This window comes from Chiloscyllium plagiosum, chromosome 15 (assembly GCF_004010195.1).
Source record: "Chiloscyllium plagiosum isolate BGI_BamShark_2017 chromosome 15, ASM401019v2, whole genome shotgun sequence".
NCBI classification, from domain to species: domain Eukaryota; kingdom Metazoa; phylum Chordata; class Chondrichthyes; order Orectolobiformes; family Hemiscylliidae; genus Chiloscyllium; species Chiloscyllium plagiosum.
Window position 1 is genome coordinate 40,973,962 of NC_057724.1, and position 26,191 is coordinate 41,000,152.

A 26,191-nucleotide genomic window follows, 5' to 3' on the forward strand; every position below is an offset into this window, starting at 1 on the left:
GAGGAGTTGGGAGGTCATGCTGCAGCTGTACAGGTCATTGGTTAGGCCACTTTTGGAATATTGTGAGCAATTCTGGTCTCCTTCCTATCAGAAGGATGTTGTGAAACCTGAAAGGTTTCAGAGAAGATTTACAAGGTTGTTGCCAGGGTTGGAGGTTTGAGCTAATAGGGAGAGGTTGAATAGGCTGGGGCTGTTTTCCCAAGAGCATTGAGGGGAAGAGGGGTGACCTTTTTGAGATATATAAAATCATGAGGGGCATGGTTAGGATGTCTAGAACTCGAAGGGAGTCCAGAACTAGAGGGCATAGGTTTCTTTTGAGAGTGGCAAAATATAAAAGAGACCTAAGGGGCAACCTTTTCACGCAGGTGGTGGTATGTGTATGGAATGAGCTGCCAAAGAAATTGGTGGAGACTGGTACAATTGCAACATTTAAAAGGCATCTGGATGGGTATATGATTCGGAAGTGTTTGGGGGGAAATGGGCCAGGTGCTGGTAGGTGGGGCTAGATTGGGTTGGGATATCTGGTGGGCATGGGCAGGTTGGACTGAAGGGTCTGTTTCCGTGCTGCTCTATGACTCTATGTCAGTTACATCTCCAACCAGCATATCATTTTCCTTCTGATTCCTATTGATGCTAGTTTTTTCTTGATTCCTCAGTCAAATGTCAAGAGTACACTCTTGCCTTATCTCTGAAAATTAGCTCTTTTGACCATGATTGAAGCAAATCTGCCATGAAGTTAGGAGATAAGGTACTGGTGAAATTCACGGAGCATTAGTTAGCAGGTTATTACTGAGCAAATGCTGCTTGATGGCACTTTGATGACACTTTTTATCAGTTTACTGATAATTGGCAATACTGATAGAGGAAGCCAAGATGGATCATCTACTCGGCATTTCTGGTTGTAGATTGATGCAAATGTTTCAGATATATCTTTTGCATGGATGTATTGGTCTCCCTCCAAGACTTGGAGGATATTTGAGGAGCCTTCTTCTCTAGTGAGTTGTAGAACTGTCCATCAATGTGGACTCACTGTGGTAGAATCTGCTGTCCATGATATTATTTAGCTCTGTCACTTCCTGCTAATTCTGTTTGACATCCTGTAAAATTAGGTTAGATTAGATTCCGTGCAGTATGGAAAAAGACCATTTGGCCCAACAAGTCCACACTGACCCTCTGAAGAGTAACCCACCCAGACCCTTATATTTACCCCTGACTAATGCACCTAATACTATGGGTAATTTTAACAAGGCCAATTCACCTGCCCAGCACATCTTTGGATTGTAGGAGGAAACCAGGGCATCGGGAGAAAACCCACGCAGACAGAGGGGGAATAAGCAAACTCCACACTGACAGTCGTCTGAGGTGGGAATCAAACCCGGGTCCCTGGCACTGTGAGGCAGCAGTGCTAACAACTGAGCCACCATGCCACCCTAAGTACAAATTGTACATTATTGTAGCTACAAGAGGTTGACACCTCATTTTAGATGTGCCTGGTGTTGCTCTGGATATGCACTCTTACATTCTTCATTGCAGGAGGGTTAATTCCCTGGCTTGATGGTGATGTTACAGCAGGGTTTATGTCAGACCAGAAGTGTAAAGATTGTGTTGGAGTACAACTCTCCAGCTGATGATGGCTCACAGCATTTGAAGAATGCTCAGTCTTATACTGGTTTGAAATTTTTCTCATTTTGCCTGAAGGTGGTGTCACATAGCACAGTGGAAGGTATCCTCAATGTGAAGATAGAACTTTTTCTCCAAAAAGGTATGGTCGACTCAATATTGTCATGTGTAGATGCATCTTCTATAGGTTACTGAGGATGAAGTCAAGTATTTCTTCCCTCTTATCGGTTTCCTCACCACCGCCCGTGGGCTAAACTGAACAGTTATGTCCTTTAAGACTCAATTAGCTTGGTCAGTAGTGATGGATATTGAAGACTTTACCGTGCAGAGTACATTTCACTCCTCTGCCACCCTCAGTGTTTGGTCCAAGTGGTTAACATTGAGGAGAAATGATTTGTCAGCAAGGGTTTCAAGAAACTCCTAAGAAGCTTCCTAACTCATGTTTCCTCAATTGACAATGACAATCATGTAATTCCAGAATTGTGGTGTTTTCTAATGCAAATTCCACAATTTGCACTGATTGGATTTGAACCAAGTCCCCAGAGCATTACTTGGGTCTATGCATTACTAGTGTAGTTACAATATAATTACACCATTGCCTCCCCATTTATTCCATCGAGAACAAACTAGCATATAGCAGACAGGAAAGATGGGAAACACATGGCATTGTGGCTTGCTCCAGCATTGTAGGTTTAGTAAAGCTTCCACTTACATATTCCAAAATAGTTGTGCTATTTTACTCTGGAATTCAAGAAAAGAAAACATTACCTTCAACTATACAAACAGTGCCCTGTTGTTGGCTTCCTTCTATAAGGTTAGCTGCTTACTGCTAATACTACTAATATCACCAATAGATACTACTAATCTCAATTGTCTGCAATCAGCGACATTGGAGAAGTATTCAACAGAGCTTCACAAAGCTAGTGAAATGGAAGGTGTCAGCATGGTTTTATAATGCTTTTCCTATTTCGTCTTGAATTAATTATTAATGAGCTACATCAAACAATCTTCATAATATTCTTCCTATGTAAGCAAATTGCAAACTTTATTCTAAACTTTCATCCAACTTCATCATGTTCTCAAGATCCCAGAAGTCCTTACCTTACAAAGATTTTGCAGCAAGACCCGCCATTCATTGTGGCCCTCAGTGGACACCAACCTAGACTGTGTGTGACCCAGAAGGAAACAGACTGAATGCTGTATGTGTCCCAGGAGCGTCGAATCAGTGGGTGATGCTATAATGTTACTGATTAAATGACCATTGTATAATGCTCCTCAGCTCAAGTAAATCAACACAAATAATAAAGAGAAAGCTTTATAATCTGTTATACTCCAGACCATTCACCTTGGGAAAATGCTGCAATTGACCGACCCATGGGAAAGCAAGAACCAAACATGACTTATCATATTTTGAGAAACATCTAGCTAGGATGCCCAGAGGAAAGCCAGAGGTGCACCAGCTGCAGAAGTTCCTATAAGCACCAACAACAAGGTGGTCTGTAGACGTCAAGTCAATCGTGTATTGAACTCATCAGAAAAAAGAGAATCCACAGAGTCAACAAAATGGCTTACAGTTTGGACGAACTCGAACAATGAGAAGCCTTTCATTAAGGCTTATCCAAGTTTCCATTCGTCAACTCAAATTAAAGAATAAAGTCTCCAAATGTTGCAAATTGTAGGAATCTCAAACAAAAACAGAAAATGTGATAGGCCAATGAGCATCTACAAATAATAGGAAATGTTAAGTGCTTTAAGTGCTTTGTGAGCTGCTGAATGTTAACATCATTTTCTGTTTTCGCTTGAGACGGTAAAAAATTGTCTATGCTTGATTCTTCAGAGACACTGAAACATCAGAGAATGTGCCTTTCTCGGAGCATTAATGAATTATTTACAAAGGTACTGTTATATTTCCTGATATCCAGCACATCCTTGCTAATGAACAAAATATTTTTACAGTCCTGTAGTAAGCAAAGAAGCTGAACAAAGCAAATCTTTAAAGGATAAATGCAACATATCAAACCTTGGCTGTCACATAATCAAATGACAGGTCATCAACTTTCCAGGAATACATCAAACTGAGAGTTGGCAGCCCTGTCTGGGATGGCTCTAATTTGATTTCCAGGGATAGACATTCAGCATTATATTGTTCTGCTGTACTCCTCAGCTTTTTTGATTCTGGTCTGCTACTTAATCTTTACAAATATCTGACTATCTTCACATTCAAGATAATCAATACAGATTTACAGTCAATCCTCTCTGCTCACCTTGCAGGAGATGCAGTGTAGATTGAACAGAATGTTAGGTATCAATCTGTTCAGACATGTTATAACATATAATAAGGGCAAATGAGATTTATGCCAGATTCAGTGATCCCTTACTTCTCTCTGTATACCCTATCTGTTCACTGATATCTCGATTACTTCAACCAAATCACCTCATAGCCTCCTTAATTTCAGGGTTTAATACCAAAGTTGGTATTTTTTCTTATAATTGAACTTTGAGAGTCCAGGTATCACTCTGGTAAGAACTGAGGATTTTGTGGGGCAATGGTAGTGACACCAGAAGACCTGGGCTCAAGTCCCACCTGCTCCAGAGCTCTGTTACAACATTTTTAATTAACCTATTCAGACATATCTGCTAAATAGAGCAAAACTTATTTCCAAATAGTTGGGAGTCTCTGGAACCAAGAAATACGGCCTAAAAATTAGAGGCAGAGCTTTTCAGAAATAAAATCAACAAATATTCCAACTTGCAAAAGGTACTGGAGGTTTGGACCTTTCTTCTGTAAGCTTTGATGATGGATTACTGTATATACTCATGTAAAAGTCGGTCTCATGTAAAAGTTGACCCCTTATTTTGTTGAATTTTCCATATTTCCCATGTAAAAGTTGACCCTACTATATCGCATTATAAACCTCTGATAATGGATTTTGCATGTTCCCATTAACCCACTTAAACGACATCACATTCATTCGTTCATACTGGTAACTCTACTCATTGCTCTTTGTTTACTATATTGTCTCTGTATTCATTCATTCATAACTCTACTTAGCCGACTTAGTTTACAACAGCACGTTTTAATTTATTCATTCATTCATTCAGATTGGTACGAAGTCTATCTGTACTTATCGCACTTTGTATAGTATACATGCAAAAGTTAATATCTTAGAATCCCTACCATGTGGAAACAGGCCCTTCGGCCCAACAAGTCCATGCTGACCATCTGAAGAGTATCCCACCCAAACCCATTGCTCTACATTTACCCTGACTAATGCACCTGACCTACACATCCCTTAACACAATGGGCAAATTAGCATGACCAATTCACCTAATCTGCACATCTTTGGATTGTGGGAGGAAATCAGAGCACCCAGAGGAAACCCATACAGACACAGGGAGAATGTGCAAACTCCACACAGATAGTTGCCCGAGGTTGGAATCGAACCCAGGTCCCTGGCACTGTGAAGGAGCAGTGCTAACCACTGACCACTGTGATACCATGTTAATATCGTTAAAAAGTTAACCATTTTAATTGTGCCATTATATCTGAATAAAAGTGAGATAATATTAGCGACATATATGGATGTAGGTTTGCTCGCTGAGTTGGAAGGTTCATTTTCAGACATTTCATCACCTCCTTCGTCCGGAGGCGCACTGAAGATGTTACCTAGTATGCTGACGAAACGTCTGAAAATGAACCTTCCAGCTCCACAAGCAAACCTATATCCAGAACCTCAACCTGAACTACAAATCTTCTCAAAACTTACTAACCACATATATATTTAATTGTTTGACAAATTTGTTAATGTTGCTGAGGTTCATTACATAGGAGAGTAAATGGGAGGGAAATGGAAGAATTGACAGGAAAGTTCAAGACACTTACATATTCAGAATTTAGTAAATGTTTCATTTTAAGTGTGCCAAAATACCAGGCCATGACGATGTTGAACACTGTGATTTTGCAGGATTTCAATGAGTTTGACATGTTAAATTTTTGTACCACTATGTATGAATAAAATTTACTGCCATTAATTCATTCTTGTTTCCCTTGTTTTTATTCGGTCAATACCTTTATTGTAATTCACTGTGTTTTTCTTTTTTACCCAGGATTAGTTGAGTGATGAAAACAACTTCAGCTAATAATAAGGCATTTCGGACTGCAGCACGAATTTCAGCCCCTCAGAACTAGTGCCAACCTTATACATTGAACCTTTAAAAATAGTCTAAAAAAATTTGACTTTTGTATGAGTATACAGTAATTGTTTATTGCAAATCTGCAATTAAGTGAATTCTATTTAGCAAAAATAATAAGGAACATGTGACAAAGGCAGCTCCACGGAATTAGGTTGCAGATTCATCCTGAGTCATCATGCCTTTCTCTGTGGCTTCTGGGCTTTTTGTATTATCTGCCTTTACTTTTTCTGTTGAAAATGACTGTGTCTTTTTCTAGACACTCTCTATTCCACTATCACTTCTGCCTCTGTGGGATAGTTTTCATCTCCTCCACCAGGGCTTTATGCTGACCTAGCTCTGACTTATTTCAGCTCTAAAAGTTGTTCTGCTTCTGCTGAAGGATCTACACTCACTTCCCATGACCATGGACTCTATCCTTCTCTACTGCCCTTCAGAAATCTTTGATTACCTTTCATTGGATTCTTTGATCCTGTTGAAATTCCGACTCCTGGTTTTGTGTGGCCCATGTTGTTCCTTCAATCATTTGCATTGAATTTACCTCTTGTTCTCTAATGACTGCAGTGTAATTCATTATTCTTGAGCAAAGCTCCTGACAGACTCATACTATCGTGGGTAATTGCATTGACATTTGGTGGATGGTGATAATATCTTACTCCTTATAAAGCCTCTCAAGTTAAATTTCCCAATCACTACTTTACAAAACCATTGCTTATTAGTCCTACTTCTCTACTAACCCTAACACAATCACCTCCCTCAAGCATCTCATTTTTTTCTAAACCTCTCAACCTTTGTTTAAAAGACTTTTCTGATACCATCAACCACCAACTCCTATCCCCTCCCAAGCTTCACTGAGTTCTCCCCTTACGACAGGAAGTAATCAGGTGTGGAAAAAGATTAACTTGTTCATGATTCTACCTTCTGAATGATGGGACAGTGTGAGAAGACTGACGCATGAGCCCCCAATTCCAGATCCAAAAACTGTAATCCGTAGGGGATCCCCTCCAAAGAATGCAATGTTCTCACTAATCCAGCGTAAGGCCTGGATCTGATCCAATAGGCCATAATTGCCTTTTGCAGCTTGATCCCCAGTGCTTAAGAAACCTGTAACAAACAGAAAGCATTATATTAAGAAAGCATTGGGACAAACATTTCAACATGTGTGTAACTTACTCTTCTGTACAAATTGCAATTGAGGTTACTGTACTTTCTAAATATAAGAAAAAGGGGGGCTTTTACAATCAAACCATGTATAATGAGGCTCTTTTCCATTGTTAACAGGTATCAATGCAAACCACTTTGTTTATTTCACCAGTGCTAAACTTGTGAGTGTATATCTAGAATGAAAGCTTCACATGACTCCAAAGCAGAGTGACACTGCCTCCTTCAAAGAATTCCTTCTGCTTCACCCTGATATCATGTCAAACCATGATCCAGATTCAGAGATTAGCTACTGAACTAATCTAAGTTAACTAATCTTAGTTACTGAACTAAGCTTTACTGAAAGAAGGAAATCATTTTGCACTGACATTGTTGGAGAGTCAATTTAGTTTTCAAATGCTTGCCTAATTGAGTGAGGTTAGCTTAATACATGTCTGTTATTCAGCATCATCTGCAAAGATCAATGCAGGATAGGGTCGCCATCAAATAAAAGTAACAGATGCTTAACCATGGCCACTGTTGTTGACCCAAATAAAAATTACAGATGTTTTGCAAGCAATGTATGTTATTTTAGTTCAGTCCCCTCATCCAACTTGACTCATATCAGCAGGGCAACAAGGGATGGGAAATAAATGGTGGCCCAACAGTGAAGCCTATATACCATGACAGAATAAAAAAAACTACACATTTTTTTCTTTGTATAGTATCAGATCTTCTTAGTTTCAGTAAAAGCTTACATTGACAAAATGATTATATTTTGTTCTTTAAATGTCTCTAATTTGCTTTAAAGATAGTTTTGTCAAAAACGTTACTCTATCTATTCTGCCAGGTTGGATTGATATCTGTGTTACTGTAGAGTTCTGGATTGCAAAAGTCACCGCACATTGTGTCCCATTTGGAAGGCCAAAGCCTTGTGAAAAATATGGTTTCACTAGAATGCAATTGCCATGCCTTTATCCCTTGTCAATGCAAGAGAATACTAAATGGAAGCAAGTCAGCAATGGGTTAGATCTCATGGAATACAAGGAGAACTAGCCATTTGGATACAGAACTGGCTCAAAGGTAGAAGACAGAGGGTAGTGGTGGAGGGTTGTTTTTCAGACTGGAGGCCTGTGACCAGTGGAGTGCCACAAGGATCGGTGTTGGGTCCTCTACTTTTTGTCATTTACATAAATGATTTGGATGCAAGCATATGAGGTAGAGTTAGTAAGTTTGCAAATGGTGTAGTGGACAGTGAAGAGGGTTACCTCAGATTACAACAGGATCTTGACCAGATGGGCCAATGGGCTGAGAAGTGGCAGATAGAGTTTAATTCAGATAAATGCGAAGTGCTGCATTTTGGGAAAGCAAATCTTCGCAGGACTTATACACTTAATGATGAGATCCTAGGGAGTGTTGCTGAACAAAGAGACCTTGGAGTGCAGGTTCATAGCTCCTTGAAAGTGGAGTTGCAGGTAGATAGGATAGTGAAGGCGGTGTTTGGTATGCTTTGTTTTATTGTTTAAAGTATTGAGTACAGGGGTTGGGAGGTCATGTTGAGGCTGTACAGGACATTGGTTAGGCCACTGTTGGAATATTGCGTGCAATTCTGGTCTCCTTCCTATCAGAAAGTTGTTGTGAAACTTGAAAGGGTTCAGAAATGATTTACAAGGATGTTGCCAGGGTTGGAGGATTTGAGCTATAGGGAGAGGCTGAACAGACTGGGGCTGTTTTCCCTGGAGCGTCGGAGACTGAGGGGTGATCTTATAGAGGGATACAAAATTATGAGGGGCATGGATAGAATAAATAGACAAAGTCTTTTCCTTGGGTTGGGGGAGTCCAGAACTGGACGGCATAGGTTTAGGGTGAGAGGTGAAAGATATCAAAGAGACCTATGGGGCAACATTTTCACACAGAGGGTGGTACGTGTATGGAATGAGCTGCCAGAGGAAGTGGTCGAGGCTGGTACAATTTCAACATTTAAGAGGCATTTGGATGGGTATATGATTAGGAAGGGTTTGGAGGGATATGGCCAGGTGCTGGCAGGTGGGACTAGATTGGGTTGGGATATCTGGTCGCCATGGACGGGTTGGACCGAAGGGTCTGTTTCCATGCTGTACATCTCTATGACTCTATGACAAGGTTCATTGAAATGAGAACCACCTTCATTGTCAAAGGCTCTACAGAAATATTTCTCGTCAGTCACTTTTCAACCTTATATCATTTAAGGAGTACTTCAAGGAGTATTTAAGGAGAGTAGAACTAGTGTAAGGAAAGTACCAGATAGAAGACACATTAGCAATTAGAGTTCATGACAGTCCAGTAAAATTTACAATGACATTGTAGTCTGCCTCATCTTACTTTTTCAAATGTTACTGTGTTTTTTGAACTGGTTTTACTGTCTGGGATTATTGGTAAGTTTGGTTGAATTCTATTCTGAAAAGTGAAAACTATATGACAACTTATATATCAGAGTTCACTTAGTTACTTGGTTTTTCAACTTCTATAAATTGAAAATATTTTGCAATACATTGTTAGCTTCTTCCTTTGGATACAGGATGATGTCTCCCCTATTTCATTGTTGTGGTTCTGTTCGCCGAGCTGGAAGTTTTTGTTGCAAACATTTAGTCCCCTGGCTAGGCGACATCATCAGTGCTTGGGAGCCTCCTGCGAAGCGCTTCTTTGATGTTTCCTCCGGTGTTTATAGTGGTCTGTCCCTGCTGCTTCCAGTTGTCAGTTTCAGCTGTCCGCTGTAGTGGTTGGTATATTGGGTCCAGGTCGATGTGTTTGTATCGGGTCCTTCGTTCTGGTGAGTTGTTGTCTGAGCGTGGCTGTTAGTTTGTGTGCCGTTATGAGTCCTAGGGGTCTCAGTAGTCTGGTTGTCATAGGGCAAGCCAGACAGAGAACAGCCAGGGAATTCCTAGAGGCATGGCATTCATCCACAAACTCCATCAACAAACACATCGACCTGGACCCAATATACCAACCACTACAGCGGACAGCTGAAACTGACAACCAGAAGCAGCAGGAACAGACCACTATAAACACCGGAGGAAACATCAAAGAAGCGCTTCGCAGGAGGCTCCCAAGCACTGAGGATGTCGCCTCGCCAGGGGACGAAACGTTTGCAACAAAAACTTCCAGCTCGGCGAACAGAACCACAACAACGAGCACCCGAGCTACAAATCTTCGCACAAACTTTGATCCCCTATTTCATATTCCTCTCTTTTGATGTGCTCTCCTGCTGACGCACTGATTTAGGGCCATTTCTGTTATGATCTAGTCAGCTTTGCAGGGTTATCTGAAACGTAATGGAAGTAGGGAACAGGTGATGGGAACATTAGGGAACATTAAATAAGAAATTATCAGGTGAGATCTAGCTGCATTAATATGGGGAGCAAGTAATCGGTGCTATTAGTGTTTGTGATTTGTGAAATAAGTATAAAACTCTGATGAGAAAAATATATGGCTGGACTCTGCCAAACCAGCATTTTAACCTTTGCTATTTGAGACTGGTAGCAGAAGATGATTAATTACTTGTAAGTTAAGGAATGAGAGCTAAGAATTATTTTAACCAAATAATATTTTGAAGAAAAGTTCAAAAAGATTACTAGATGTAAATGGAAAATCTTGAGGTATGATTATCCACCCTTGTTTTCTGAAAATGAACCTGATGCCCTCTGGAAGAATAATTTGGCATGTGGACTATGACTACTGCTTTACCAATAAAGATACAAAGAATTGCCTTGGTAGTTTCACTACCAAAAAATAACAAGATAAAAAAAAAGTTTTTCTCAGATTGCAACCTGACAATTTGAGCACAAATGTAACTTTCATGGATATAATTCATCAAAAAAGATCATTTATTAATTACTTATGAAGCCTGGTCAGATGTTGACAAATTTAGAAAGAGTGAAGATCATTCCATAGAAGAATACACAATGGAATTCAATAGATTGTATACAAGATTGCAGAAATTTTAGCTGATAATACCTCAGTCTGTGCTGGCATTTAAATTATTAATGGTGCAAAAGTAGTAAATACAAAAAGACTTTTATTTTGACAGGAGTTAAGTTTACAAAAATGATAAACCAAATATTAGAAGCATTAAAAACTTCCTTGCAAAGTATTCCTTTCCAGCAGTGTTCATGGTATTAAAAAGGACAATTGGCCATACAACAAAAAAAGGACAGGATAATAACAGAATGACCAGACAGTCTAGATAGAAGCTACAGGAGACATATGAAAGACAAACTAAGACTAAATCAAATGAGGACCAAAATGTTTTGACAATTTTGAGATGCAAAGAGAATTTGCGACTTCCAATAAAAGATGAAACACACAAATGGCCTGATGTGGTTAATCAATGTTTTCAGTGTGATTTAAAGTACTATTTTGCCATGGACTGTCCTAAATGGCATAACTGAGTTTCTGAAACTAAACACAAAATGGAAGATTTTGAGGAAGAAGATTGAGATTTGCTTCTAAGGGACTGCATTAGTCACACAAATTTTCAGTGCAGTAATAAATACATTTGTGGCACAATCTTTCAATCATGCATGAGTAGACAATAAATGCAATAAATGTGCGGAATAAACTGAGTGAAATGCCACCAGAAGAGAAAATGCTGGAAAATCTCAGCAGGTCTGGCAGCAAATGTAAGGAGAGAAAAGAGCTGACGTCTCAAGTCTAATTGACCCTTTGTCAAAACATCCAGCATCTGCAGTAATTTGCTTTTATCCTGTGTGAAATGCTACCTTAACTTTCTGAATAAGAAGGAGTGGAACAGACTTAAGGAACACAGGAATTCTAGTTTCAGAATTAGGGAACGATAACAATTAAAACTAAAAAGTTTGTTTGTTCCTTCTAAAATAGCCATAATCAATCATTTTATTAACATGGATACAGTATCCAGTGAAATACTATCGATTTTAAGTAGGACGATGAAGAAACTATAGATGGAACGGGTTATAGAAAACAACAAAATTACCATATTTGAAAAAAATGAATTTGCAATGTATACAACTGGGACACTGTTGTATTCATTTAATGGAGCATAACCTCTCCATTAAAGAAATGAAGGAACTGTTACTGACATCTAAATCACTATTATTACCATACAGTAATGAACAACCCAGTTTCCAAAAACCATTCCTTCAAGGAAAGGTGCATCTAAGGTAGTAGGGAAAGAGTTAACTCAGTTTTCTACTCATTATGATCTACCAGTTGAAATACAACTCAGTGCCTACATTTTTGCAGGATGTAATAAGCAATCTAGGTATAAAAAAATGGAAGCCAACTTCCTATCATCTGTAAACAGAGGGAGCGTTAAAGGGATACCATCAGACTCTAAAAACAACAATTAAGGCATATTGTCATGAATATCCACAGATTGGGGAAAAAGTGATTAGATTTCTTATTTGCTACCAGGGATTCCCCAAATGTCTGTTTACTAAAAATCTACTAACAGTTATGTTGCAAGATGATGAATCTAGTGGGGTCAATGCATTAGAATACATCTATGATCATAACAGGTACATTAGAATGAACAAGGAAAACTCTATCAGGTAAAGAAAATAGCTGGATTCAATGAAGAATCTAGAATCTCTACTGTGTGGAAACAGGCCCTTCAACCCATCAAGTCCACACTGACCCTCCGAAGAGTAACCCACCCAGACTCATTTCCCTATATTTGCCCCTGCCCAATGTACCTAACCTACATATCCCCCAATACTATGGGCAATTTAGCACAGCCAATTCACCTCACCTGCACATCTTTGGAGTGTGGGAGGAAACTGGAGCACCCAAAGGAAACCCACGCAGACATGGGGAGAATGTGCAAACTTCACAAGACAGTCACCCAAGGCTGCTATTGAACCCAGGTTCCTGGTGCTATGAGGCAGTAGTGCTAACCACTGAGCCACCGTGCCACCCCAAATTACCCATACATGTTTCCAGAGAGACACTCAAGTCATGCAAAGTGGCACAGCGGCATTGAAAAACTTCAGAGACAAATATGAAAGAATGGGAAAGGCTACAACTAGAATATTTCAAACAGGAGACAAATTATTAGTGTATTACCTCTACAAGGTGAACTTCTGACAGTAAGATTCAGGGGTCCATACAAGATAGGTAGGATGGTTAGGAATGTAACTTATCTGGTAGATACTCTTGATTGCAAAAAGAAGAATCAGTTATGTCACATAAATATGTTGAAGTGATATGATTGTAGAGAGGAAGACAAAAAAAAGCAAGTATATCTGGTGCTAAGAATTTTGGAAGATGACAGAGACAGTGAGAAAGATGACAAAGGAAATGGAGATACTTCACAAAGTGAACCTCCTGCAATTCTACTAGCTAGTTCTGAAATAGTAGGACAACATCTTTTCATACTTAAAGGAAAAAAAACAGGAATACCTAACAGGGTTGGTTAGGTAATTCAAGGAAATCTGTTGTGATATATCAGGATGCATTATGTTAGTCAGGCATGATGATAAGTCAGAGGAATCAATATCAACAAAACAACATCCTCACTGGTTAAACCTAGAAAGAACAAGTTGAAACAAAGATTCAATATGTGGTAGAATATCATGTGATTAACCTCGTCAAAGTGGCTGGAATTCAACAATGATGTTAAGATCGAAAGTGGATGGGTTGACAAGTTTCCATATAGATTACAGAAAAGTAAATGCAGTAGTAAAAATAATTGTATCCAATTCCTCAGTGGAAGATTGTATTCATAGGGTTTGCAGTGCCTCATTCCTCTCTAAGATTGATCTGGCAACTACAATTAACATCAAAATCTGAAGAGATATCAGCCTTTGTTATATTAAACAGGTTACAATGATGTCGAGTCATGACATTTGGGTTTTAAAAAGCCTCAGCTACTTTTCAAAGACTTATGAGTAAAGTTGTAGTTAAAATGCCAGTTGTGTAACTTATTTAGTGATAGTCACAAAATCATCTGGAATGAATATGTAAAACAATCAAAAGACTTTTTAAAGCAATTACAGTTCGCTAGTTTCATAATAAAACTTGTCAAGAGAATTTGCACAAGTGAAGGTAACTTACAGAAGATACATCATAGGGCATCGTAGGGCCTGTGAAAACAAAGGCTCTGATCAAAGTCTCCATTCCTAAAACTAAACAGGAACTTAACAGATTTCTAGGAAAGTGTGGATTTTATCAGGAATTTCTGTCTAAATTCAGCAGAGTAGACATACCTTTAGCAGATATGTTATGAAAATAGGCAAAGTGAAGTAGTCAATAGAGTGCTAAGCAACTCTGGAGGAACTGAAGGCAATCCTCGTAAATGAATGACCAATAGTTGCCCATTACTTTAAGGAACCTTTTGAAATGCAATTTATTCTTGTGTCTTGGGGATAAGTGCAGTTATGTTGCAAGATGAAGATTCAGGATTGGAGATGCCAGTTTTTCTTTTCCCAAAAGAAATTATTTCATTATCAGGTGAAGCACGCTACATCAGAAAAAGAGGTTTTGGGATGATTATTGACATTTTGACATTATGAAATCCATGTCCATCACAGTTGCAAAGAAACAATAATTTATAGTGACAATAATCTGCCACATTTTGGACAGAATTGAAGATTCAAAATTCAAGACTGTCCTGATGGAGCTTATTATTTTATAAATTTAAATTAAAATTGTACACATTGCTGGGAGTGAAAATGTAATAGGTGACGCACTATTAAGGATATAATTGTGCTGGGATAGTTTCGGAATTTAGGAGAAAAAGAACAAGAGATTTTTTAAGTCCTGCATAAAGAATGAGTTAGGATGAATTAGTGTAATTTTCTTGTGTTTTTTTGTATGTGTGTGTTATGCTAACATAGTGATAAAACATATTTGATCAGGAAATGGCGTTTAATTTCTTTAAAAGTGGAGGTGTGTAAGGGACAACATAATTGTTACTTTTTGGACTACAATTTGAAAGTTGGATATTGCTACAATGCTGAAATACTAGGAAAGTCATAATATTTGTAAAATCAAGTTGTACACATTTTTGGCCGTGCATGGCAAGGTTGTTGGAACAGTGGATTGATGCACAATCGTGTCAGAGCAGCATAATGTGTTTTTCGAATTGAAGTGCTTGACGATTAGGTTGATCCAGCTGCAGTTTGTTAAAAAGAGCAGCCAGAGACCTCGAAAGCTGGCAAACTATAAACATCTCTCAACATATGAAAAAGGACAAAAAAAAGTTTAAAAGAATGTAGCAAAGACGTAGGTGCACCAGACCAACTATCACAGTGAAGAAAGACCTTTGCTTTCCAGCCAACATGCCATCAATACTGAAATCAAATGGAATTATGACAGAATTGTGAATTACTGTGTGTTTATTTGGGATTTTTAAAGTGGCTGTGTCTTAAATTACATAGTAATGGATTAGAAATCCTTTCTTTTCTCGATCATTTGTTAAAACTATAAGTGTGCTGCAATAATTCTTTTCCATTAATGATGACAAACCAATCATCTCAGTGGTCTAATTTGGATTTTATATACAGTACTTTCTTATGGCTAGTGGAACAGTGGGGCATGACGATCAACTCATTCTTGCTCATTAAGTTTTGACACAGTTGGCAGTTTGTTAGATGAAGGACAGATAAATTCTGATAAAGGTGAGGCTATCAGTTGCAAATGTCTACAATCAAAAGTGGGTATTAAATATAAAATTATTTTAAGTAGAGAAAGGTAGACCATAAGAAAATATAACAACTGGCTGAATCTACAGGTTGAGGAGCATGAGATTATGCCCATGGATCGGGAACATGAAGAACAAAAATGGAAGGCAAGGAATATACTGGAAATTCAAGTGGCTGAAGGAGTGAGCATGCTCATAGAATACACCTTGAACCATAAACAGGAATTATTTTAATAGAATGGAGAAATCAAACAGCAACAGTTCAGAAAGAGATAGAGAACTATATACAATGTGTAGTTAACGAGGTCTACAAACATATCAGTAACTCATGGAAAGAAGCTCATGTGATCAGGCAGTCTTAATGACTATGAAGAAATTAGATTACAAATTAACAAAAGATATCAAACAGCAGAATTAAAAAGCTGGAGAGAATGAGGTGTACAGAGAGATGCCAAATAAGGGACAACTAGCCCTTTCACAGCATAGAAATAACATCTCCTGATGGATTCCAGTAGCCTAAAGAAAGGCGAGTGGCACAAGCTTTTGAAGAAAACTGGTGCCCAAACTATATGAGATTCACCAACAGCAGGAAAATAAATTTTGAAGATTTTTGTGGGTTTGTTCACAAAAAAATACTTTGGAATGTAGATCAATTGATATCAAAGTTGAATGTCTCTTTAGAGATCAGGACAAGAGGGAAATGTTTAATTGTCTTTCAAAATAGGTACTAAACACATGCCGACACTGTGGAAGTTTAATAAATGAATATATATTGCTTAAATTATGCCTCTATATTTGGATACTTCTCAATAAGGTCCATCTCATTAAAACTGGACTAGTTTGACTATTAAGTTTTACTGGAACCATAGTGAGGGCAGCTTTCAGCCATCTTTATGGTATACATGTAGATTTTTTTTGCGGGGTGGGAGCAATGAATTTCAAAAAAACCTCATAAATGGACTTAAAGCACAATTCAAAATTGTCAGTCAGGCTTCTGGGGATTTTAATTAAACTGAATTAGAAATCAGGTAGAATGCGTTAAGAGTCACTTTGCATTGTCAATCCTATTCAGAAAATATTAGCCCCATTGCTAAGAGTCTAAGTTGGGGCTCACAAGAAAATGCAATAGCTCCCAAAACCGAAATGGAGGAATTGCAAAGTCTAATTCAACAGATGAATTGGCATGCAAATGAGGCCAGTTACTTATTATAATGTCTCAGAGTTTTTTGTAATCAGGAAAAACCAAAAGGAAAAGACTGTTTGGATGAACAAAGTATTGAAAAACATTTAAAAACATTGTCTTTTGAAATTTTCATGATTAGAAGTTGCCAGATATTGTGTTTAGTGGTGTTCCTTATACAAATCTCCGTTCTCAACTGTAAGAGGGTGGATACATTTTATTTGGAAAGGGAGTTAAGTGTGAGGGAGGTAAATGTTTGCTTTTGGCTTGGAAGATTAAAAAGATCAGAAGTGTAGTAAAAACTACCCAATGGCAGAAATGTCTGTTCTTGTTAATCATGTTTTCTTAGTGTCAAAACGTGAGGTGCTGGAAAAGCACAGCAGGTCAAGCAGATCTGAGGAACAGGACAGTCGATGTTTCTGGTATAAGCCCTTCATCAGGAATGAGGGCCTATGCCTGAAACGTTGACTCTCCTGCCTGACCTGCTGCGCTTTTACAGTGTCACGCCTTTTTGAGTCTGACATCTCCAGCATTTACAGTCCTCACTTTCTTAGTGAAAATATTGGAACAAATCTAAAAAGGGACTCAACAACAATACTCATTAAGTGCTATATCAATAAGTCACTGTGGATAATGAATACTTAACAAAATGCATGAACTAAAAAAGACCGACGATTGATATTTAAATTGCTTTGCAAAGGAAAGAGGATACTTTAAGAAATGATTAGAAACAGTGGAAAAGGGACATTTGGAACTGTAATCTACATTAAAGATGGAAATTTTATATTTCTTAATTTGCTTGTTTTTCACAATCAAACATATATTTTGAATTATTTTAAAGCAAGTTTATTTATTTTGAATTATTTTAAAGGAAGATCTGTTATCCTCTAAAAGGGTTTGCGAAGAGGCCTGAGGCCTAATGAGACTACAGTACAGGAGATGGACATATATTAATTAAGCAATAATTGGGTGAGAACTGTCAGTATACATAAGGGGAACAAATAATCAACATTGTTACAGCTTGTGTGTGAAATAGAAATAAAAGTCTGGTTAGAAAAGTATATGACTGGAGTCTTTGTAATCAGCATTTTAGCCTTTGATATTTAACATGATAGGGTTGAATCATACTTTTTTTTGGCTAAGTGCAAGTTGTGTCAAGTTTGGAGGAGTTATTCTTGCCACAGCAGTGAGATTGCTCACTAAGTCTTATCAAATGGCATTAATTATAATTCCCAGCCCGAAGACAAGTACCACATCCAATTTCCACCTCACCTTACCACTTGCTATTCCTGGAATAACTGATCACCTCAATTGACCAGCCATTGCGCATCCAGACAAATACTGACACTCTGGAGCTCGTTGCTGGGAAAGCACAGCAAGTCAGGCAGCATCCGAGGAGCAGGAGAATCAACATTTCGGGCATAAGACCTTCATCAGGAAAGGCTGATGAAGGGCTTATGCCTGAAACATCGATCCTCTTGCTCCTCGGATGCTGCCTGACCTGCTGTGCTTCTCCAGCACCACACGTTCGACTCTGATCTTCAGCATCTGCAGTCCTCACTTTTTCCTCCCTGACACTCTGGAGCTGCCTTGCACATTAGCCCCAGCTGTGGCAGACAGAGGGAAATCTACTTTAGGAAGCAGTAACACTTGCTCCTAGTCATTGAATAGAGGGCCTAGTAAGCAATGATTTGGGGGACGGTCACTGGGATTCAACAGATACAGTCAGATATCCAAAGAATTACAACTGTTTTGTCTGCTAAGCTCTTATCTCCAAAGTCTTCTTATGTTGTTCTTCCTCTCTGATATTATGTGCCATTATGCAATCAAAAGCAATGTCTGCAGGTAATATTCCTGATACCAAATAAACCTTCCTGATTCATAGTTTTGAATTCTTGGGGGTGATATGATGAACTGCCTTAAGATAGAAGCATCATGAAAGCTTCCTGAGCCATGGGTATTAACATATAGCAAAGAATAAACAGCATTGTAAACAATGTGCATATGGTGAGGAGATAATTATATGATTCTTTTGGTGCAATGAGATTTTCTACAACTATACCTGGAACCCTGTCAGTCCATATATTTAACTGCTCTCTGTTTGATTCCTAGGTTTTTCAGAGATAGTAATAGTGAGGCCACTCTGAATATGGTATGTGATCCTTTTCTTGTAATGGTCAATTGCAGTCTGATTAATATTGCAAGCCAGGGTGAAAAAATAAAATGTGGAATTTTCCCGTTGACATGGTCTCCAAGTCTTCAGACTTCAACTGTCACCCACCTAATAGCATCTGGGGTACATGTGTTAATAAGCAGACAATTCAAAGACCTTTCAGGTTTTAAACTGTATTTGTAAGATTTTTATGGACTGGTGGGCTTGGATGGGACAGCCAGGAAAACAGAGGATGTATCAGCATTGAAACAGCTGCCCACACATTCCCACTTCTTGGAAAGCTATCCATGGACAGACAGGAACCCAATCTGTTACTGACAATAAGGGGGTGGGAAAAAAAAAGCAGATTAAGGAATCAATTTAGTCGAATCTGCAGCTGCTTTGCCATTTTATCACCAGGTGTGCACCCTCTCCCAAGTATGAGCTGCCATATCTCCATGGAGGCAGCTTGTCGACACGCCAGGGGTCAACAAAGCTGGAGTCCGACTGCCTTTATGGGGCAACTCTGTTTGCCACCCGATGGCGGCTACAGTTCCAGAAACTGCTGGGTGTGACGCGAGCAAGTACATCTCAGTTTGGTCCTGTTGTCAGGTGCAAAGCCTATGTAAGAATCTAGTTCATGGGGTGTTTGAAATAAACATCTTTTATGATGCTATACAGGGAATCCAATGCAGGTTATAATTCCACCCAAATTCTCCCTGCGCCCCTGTATCATTCCCATTCTGCTGAGCCCCATTAAACCCAGCCTCACGTTTCCCGCCATATACAAATAATTAGGTTTCAAAAATGACTTAATTAGCAGAAGTACATTTCGACATATCAACAGGTTATAAAAGGTGCCATTTAAATGCAAGTTTTTAACACCTTTTTTCTCCCCAACTGGAATATTCTGAATACAAATTACTGCAGGGTGATGGGTATGAAATGAACAGTAAGTCATCTGTGACCTGATGATTTTATTCATGGTTTACTGCATCCTTCAATCAAAAGGCATAATCCTTGTGCCTGGAGACTGAGCTGCAGCGAGCCTAAGGCCATCCCTGAACTCTGCAACTCATGATTTCATTCCTCACATAAAAAAAAACGATACAGTTAAACTCTATTATTCTGCATAGAGATGACTGTTTACAAATGTTCTGCAAACCATTTTCAGTAAAGTTTGAATCCTGAAGTGCTTTATTACTGCTTAATTTGTTTACTTTTCCCAGAGAAGCATTTTCCTTTCACAGGCAATTATTTTCCTTTTAGTCCCTGGAGCAAATTGTTAACTAATCAGTGAAGCCGACAGAAAAAAATCAGCTGTAGCAGAGATTACTGAAATTTCTGTTAATCGTCTGACACACTGAGGATAATTTTAACTTAGGACAATCATGTAAAACAAGTAATATCAGATCAGCTGCCTGTTATACAACTCTCTCAATAGACTTGAATGGAGATGAAAATTGGGAGATGTGTAACAGCAGTAGTTCCAATATTATTAATTATACACTCAGAGGCAAAATCACCCCCACTAACTCCAAATGATGTCAGCTTGAATAAGACTTCCATCACAGATTAAACCCAGTCAGGGAAGCTTTGGAGCCAGGAGTTTTGCAATTGGTCTGAAAGAATTCAAATTATTTAGATACTTAATATTTGCCTTTTCTCACAAAATTCACTTCACCCTGTACTTTACAGAGAGATGGAGAATACATTGCATTACTTTAACAAGATGTGACATTTAATGACCTCTACCATAAAACAATCTGGTTCTGCCACTAATGCGATGAGGTGACTTCATAGTTATCATTAATATAGATGGGAAAGAATATTGCATGGTTTTGTACAGAATCCAAAAGTACTAATTAAAATAGGTTTGATCTTGAATTTTGGCCCAGTATGGACTTGCGTATTATTCCAATAGGCAACAGAAAATGGGGATGTGCATACAAAGTGCAGCAACCATCTATCTTCTGTCTATTTTGCACTCTGTTATGCACACAATGTGACACAATTATTTTTGTGATGGAAAGCTTTAGTGGATTGTGTTTGATAATTTTCTTTCAACCACAATAGTAATGTTTTAAAGCTGGAATTAGGTGAATCAGAATTGTTTATTGTTTGAAATAAAAAAAACACAGGATTAAAACGGTGGTCTGAAAGATAAATGGAAATAAACCTCTCATTAGTGTATTATGCTTGTAAATAGAAAGTAAGAAAGGGACAATGAACTCCATGGTCAAGATCAGACTTCATTAGCTATGTTGACTGATAAAAAGTACATTCAATTGCATCAAGAGCATCCTCTACAGATGTTCAGCTACAAAAATATCTGATGAGAGCTTCAAACCATTCAGGCATCGAGGAGAATTTCAAACAGTATCTTTCTGAAAACCTATCTATGCGAATAAATGTTTGAATAACTTTCTTTATGAGGATCAGGATAAACAGGTCAATTACTGCCACAAAAATAGGGCCTTCTTGTTTGTGTAATATGATTTTGTTCCTCTATCATGTGATCTGAAGTCTTTAAGTCATTCAATGTTTTATATTTACTTGTCAGATGTGGGCATTGCTGGCTTGTCAGCATTTACTGCCTGTCCCTAGTTGCCCTTGATCATTTAGTGCTAAGCTGCAGTCCATATGCTGAAGGTTGACTGACAATGCCCTTAGGGAGGGAATTCCAGGATTTTAACCCAGCGCCAGTGAAGGAATGGTGATATATTTCCAAGTTAGGATGGTGAGTGGTTTGGAGGGGAACTTGCAGATGGCGGGTGTCTCCCCATGTAACTGCTGCCCTTGTCCTTCTACATGGGAGTAGTTGTGGATTTGGAAGGTACTGTCTCAGAAATTTGGTGAATTCTGACAGTGCATCTTGTAGATAGTACACATTGCTGCTGCTGAGCATTGGCAAGGGAGGGAGTAGATATTTGTAGGTGCGATGCCAAACAAGCGGGCTGCTTTGTCCTGGAAGGTACCAAGCTTCTTGTGTTGCCGGTGCCGCACCCATCCATGCAACTGGGGAGTATTCCATCACACTCCTGACTTGGGCCTTGTAGATGCTGGCCAATTTAGGGTGAAACACTTGGATCCAAAGAACTGCTGGATCCAGGAATACAGAAACTGAATATGCTGAGATATAGTCGTATATAGTTTGATACAGCCGAAAATGATGAGTACGCCACTCTTATCAGCCTACACATTGTCCAATGATGATTACACTGCTAACTGGATATACCTTGCATGACATTTGCACAAACCATGATTCAAAGAACCTCTCTCATTCTGCCAATTTGGATCACAAAGATCAATGTGTCCTTAACAATCCCAACTGAATATCTATTCAACTGCAAGATTGCAACCCCTCCCCCCCCACCATATTGATGCTATTTAAAAGGGTAGATGCCCAACTTCCAGGTGATACGTGCTTGATTATTTTACAAAAATATTGAAATACAAAGGTGTATTCTTGGAGGAGTTTAGGTGACTTCTTGGATTCTGAAGGGAATGTTGCTGCATTCTGACAGTAAGGTTAGAGGAGTTTTCTATCCTCTATTTAGGAACTTGCTGGAGTTATAAGGACTATAGATGTAGTCAATCATGGTTTGTGAAAGATGAAGCTGAGGCTGCAGAGGGGGCACTGCTTTTCATAGAGGGGAGAGTACTGTCCACAGAGGAGCCTTATATACCAAGATTCTTCAGGAGCACGTCTATCTTTACCTCAGCCAAGAATAGTGTTTGGTACATCTGTAATTCACCAGAGGCAATCTGAACTGAATGGAGTGTCTTCTTTAAAGGAACTTTCAGCACCACAACAAAGAGAAGATGTGTTGACAGTATCTATAAGGTCACTGTCACTCTCAACCTCTGCACCAAAGTTTCTTCCAGGTGGGATCACGCAACTTTGCTAACATTTCACCATTCACTCCTGCTCTGAGAGATGTTGGAAACTCTGAACCTCAGGAGAGGAGAATTCATGGTTTTGAAAATCCAAGCATACTACATTCACTGGCTTTCCTTTCATCGATCCCATAAGCAACATCTTCAAAAACCTGCAATGCGTTTGTCAAACCCGATGATTTCCCCTTCATAAATCCATGTTAACTGTGCCCACTTTTGCTATTTTTTTTCTAAATATTCAGTTACGTTATCCTTTATATCAATCCTTACATTTTCCCTTCCACAGACATCAAACTAACAAATCTGTTGTTTTCCACACCCTTCTTCCCCACTTAGAGTCATAGAGATGTACAGCATGGAAACAGCCAGGGCAGTGAATCCAGGAACAGTGAGGGCAGTGAGTCCAGGGAACAGTGAGAGCAGTGAGTCCGGGAGCAGCCAGGGCAGTGAGTCCAGGGAACAGTGAGGACAGTGAGTTCTGTAACAGCGAGGTTAGTGACTTCGGGAACAGCGAGGGCAGTGTGTCCAGGGAACCGCGAGGGCAGTGAATCCCAGGAACAGAAAGAGCAGTGTGTCCAGGAAGCAGTGAGGGCAGTGCGTCCGGGAACCTGTGAGGGTAGTGAGTCCGGGAACCAGTGAGGGTAGTGAGTGCGGAAACAGTAAGGGCAGTGAGTCCGGGGAACAGTGAGGGCAGTGAGTCCGGGAACCCGTTAGGGTAGTGAGTCCGGGAGCAGTCAGGGCTGTGAGTCCAGGGAATAGTGAGGGTAGTGAATCCGGGAACAGCGAGGGCAGTGAATCCAGGGAACAGATAGGGCAGTGAGTCCGGGAATAGCGAGGCCAGTGTGTCCTGGGAACAGTGATGGCAATGTGTCCCAGGAACAGTGAGGGCAGTGCGTCCCAGGAACAGTGAGGGCAGTGAGTCCCAGGAACAGCGTGGGCAGCGAGTCCGGAAACAGCGAGGGCAGTGAGTCTGGGAACACCGAGGGCAGTGAGTCTGGGAACACCGAGGGCAGTGAGTCCAGGGAACAGCGAGGGCAGTGAGTCCAGGGAACAGCGAGGGCAGTGTGTCCCGGAAACAGCGAGGGGAGTGAGTCCTGGGATCAGTGAGGGCGGTGAGTCCGGGAACAGCGAGGGCAGTGTGTCCCGGGAAAAGTGAGGGCAGTGAATCCGGGAACAGTGAGGGCAGTGTGTCCCAGGAACAGTGAGGGCAGTGAGTCCTGGGATCAGTGAGGGCAGTGAGTCTGGGAACAGTGAGGTCAGTGTATCCCGGGAACAGTGAGGGCAGTGATTCCGGGAACAGTGAGGTCAGTGTGTCCCAGGAACAGTGAGGGAGTGAGTCCTGGGATCAGTGAGGGCAGTGAGTCCGGGAACAGTGAGGGCAGTGTGCCCCGGGAACAGTGAGGGCAGTGAGTCCGGGAACAGTGAGGGCAGTGTATCCCGGGAACAGTGAGGGCAGTGAATCCGGGAACAGTGAGGGCAGTGTGTCCCAGGAACAGTGAGGGAGTGTCCCAGGAACAGTGAGGGCAGTGAGTCCTGGGATCAGTGAGGGCAGTGAGTCTGGGAACAGTGAGGTCAGTGTATCCCGGGAACAGTGAGGGCAGTGATTCCGGGAACAGTGAGGTCAGTGTGTCCCAGGAACAGTGAGGGAGTGAGTCCTGGGATCAGTGAGGGCAGTGAGTCCGGGAACAGTGAGGGCAGTGTGCCCCGGGAACAGTGAGGGCAGTGAGTGCGGGAGCAGCCATGGCAGCGAGTCTGGGAACAGTGAGGGCAGTGAGTCCGGGAGCAGCCATGTCAGCGAGTCTGGGAACAGTGAGGGCATTGAGTCCGGGAGCAGCAAGGGCAGTGAGTCCGGGAACAGTGAGGGCACGGAGTCCGGAAGCAGCCAGGGCAGTGAGTCCAGGGAATAGCGAGGACAGTGAGTTCGGGAACAGCGAGGGCAGTGACTTCAGGAACAGCGAAGGCAGTGTGTCCAGGGAACTGCGAGGGCAGTGAGTCCCAGGAACAGAAAGGGCAGTGTGTCCAGGGAACAGTGAGGGCAGTGAGTCCAGGGAACAGTGTGGGCAGTGAGTCCAGGGAACAGTGTGGGCAGTGAGTCCGGGAACCATGAGGGCAGTGAGTCCGGGGAACAGTGAGGGCAGGGAGTCCGGGAGCAGCCAGGACAGTGAGTCCAGGGAACAGCGAGGGCAGTGACTTCAGGAACAGCGAGGGCAGTGTGTCCAGGGAACTGCGAGGTCAGTGAGTCCCAGGAACAGAAAGGGCAGTGTGTCCAGGGAACAGTGAGGGCAGTGAGTCCGGGGAACAGTGAGGGCAGTGAGTCCGGGAACCAGTGAGGGTAGTCAGTCCGGAAACAGTGTGGGCAGTGAGTCTGGGGAACAGCGAGGGCAGTGAGTCTGGAAACAGTGAGGGCAGTGAGTCCGGGGAACAGCGAGGGCAGTGAGTACGGGAATAGCGAGGGCAGTGAGTCCAGGAACAGCGAGGGCAGTGAGTCCAGGGAACAGTGAGGGCAGGGAGTCCGGGAGCAGCCAGGGCAGTGAGTCCAGGGAACAGCGAGGACAGTGAGTTCGGGAACAGCGAGGGCAGTGAGTTTGGGAACAGTGACGGCAGTGTGTCCAGGGAACTGCGAAGTCAGTGAGTCCGGAAACAGTGAGGGCAGTGAGTCCGGGGAACAGCGAGGGCAGTGAGTCCAGGAAACAGTGAGGGCAGTGAGTCCAGGAAACAGTGAGGGCAGTGAGTCCGGGGAACAGCGTGGGCAGTGAGTCCAGGGAACAGCGAGGCCAGTGAGTCCAGGGAACAGTGAGGGCAGTGAGTCCGGGAGCAGGAAGGGCAGTGAGTCCAGGGAACAGCGAGGACAGTGAATTCGGGAACAGCGAGGGCAGTGACTTCAGGAACAGCGAGGGCAGTGTGTCCAGGGAACTGCAAGGGCAGTGAGTCCCAGGAACAGAAAAGGCAGTGTGTCCAGGGAACAATGAGGGCAGTGAGTCCAGGGAACAGCGAGGGCAGTGAGTCCGGGAACTAGTGAGGGTAGTGAGTCCGGAAACAGTGAGGGCAGTGAGTCCATGGAACAGCGAGGGCAGTGTGTCTCGGGAATAGTGTGGGCAGTGAATCCGTGAACAGCGAGGGCAGTGAATCCAGGAAACAGATAGGGCAGTGAGTCCGGGGAAAAGCGAGGGCTGTGACTTCGGGAACAGTGAGGGCAGTGAATCCAGGGAACAGATAGGGCAGTGTGTCCCAGGAACAGTGAGGGCAGTGCGTCCCGGGAACAGTGAGGGCCATGAGTCTGGGAACTATGAGGGCAGCGAGAACTGGGAACAGTGAGGGCAGTGAGTCCAAGGAACAGCGAGGCCAGTGT

General features: G+C 41.2%; 1 protein-coding gene across 6 annotated transcripts in view; it reads right to left on the minus strand.

The window, feature by feature from the left end:
• nlgn3a (neuroligin 3a) overlaps positions 1-26,191 on the minus strand; it is a 292,218-nt gene that overhangs the window by 66,721 nt on the left and 199,306 nt on the right. For all 6 annotated transcript variants that reach the window (XM_043704767.1, XM_043704765.1, XM_043704766.1 and 3 more), the window contains one exon: positions 6,730-6,915. In XM_043704767.1, the coding sequence (XP_043560702.1) occupies positions 6,730-6,915 (186 nt within the window). The remainder of the gene's footprint in view (positions 1-6,729; positions 6,916-26,191) is intronic.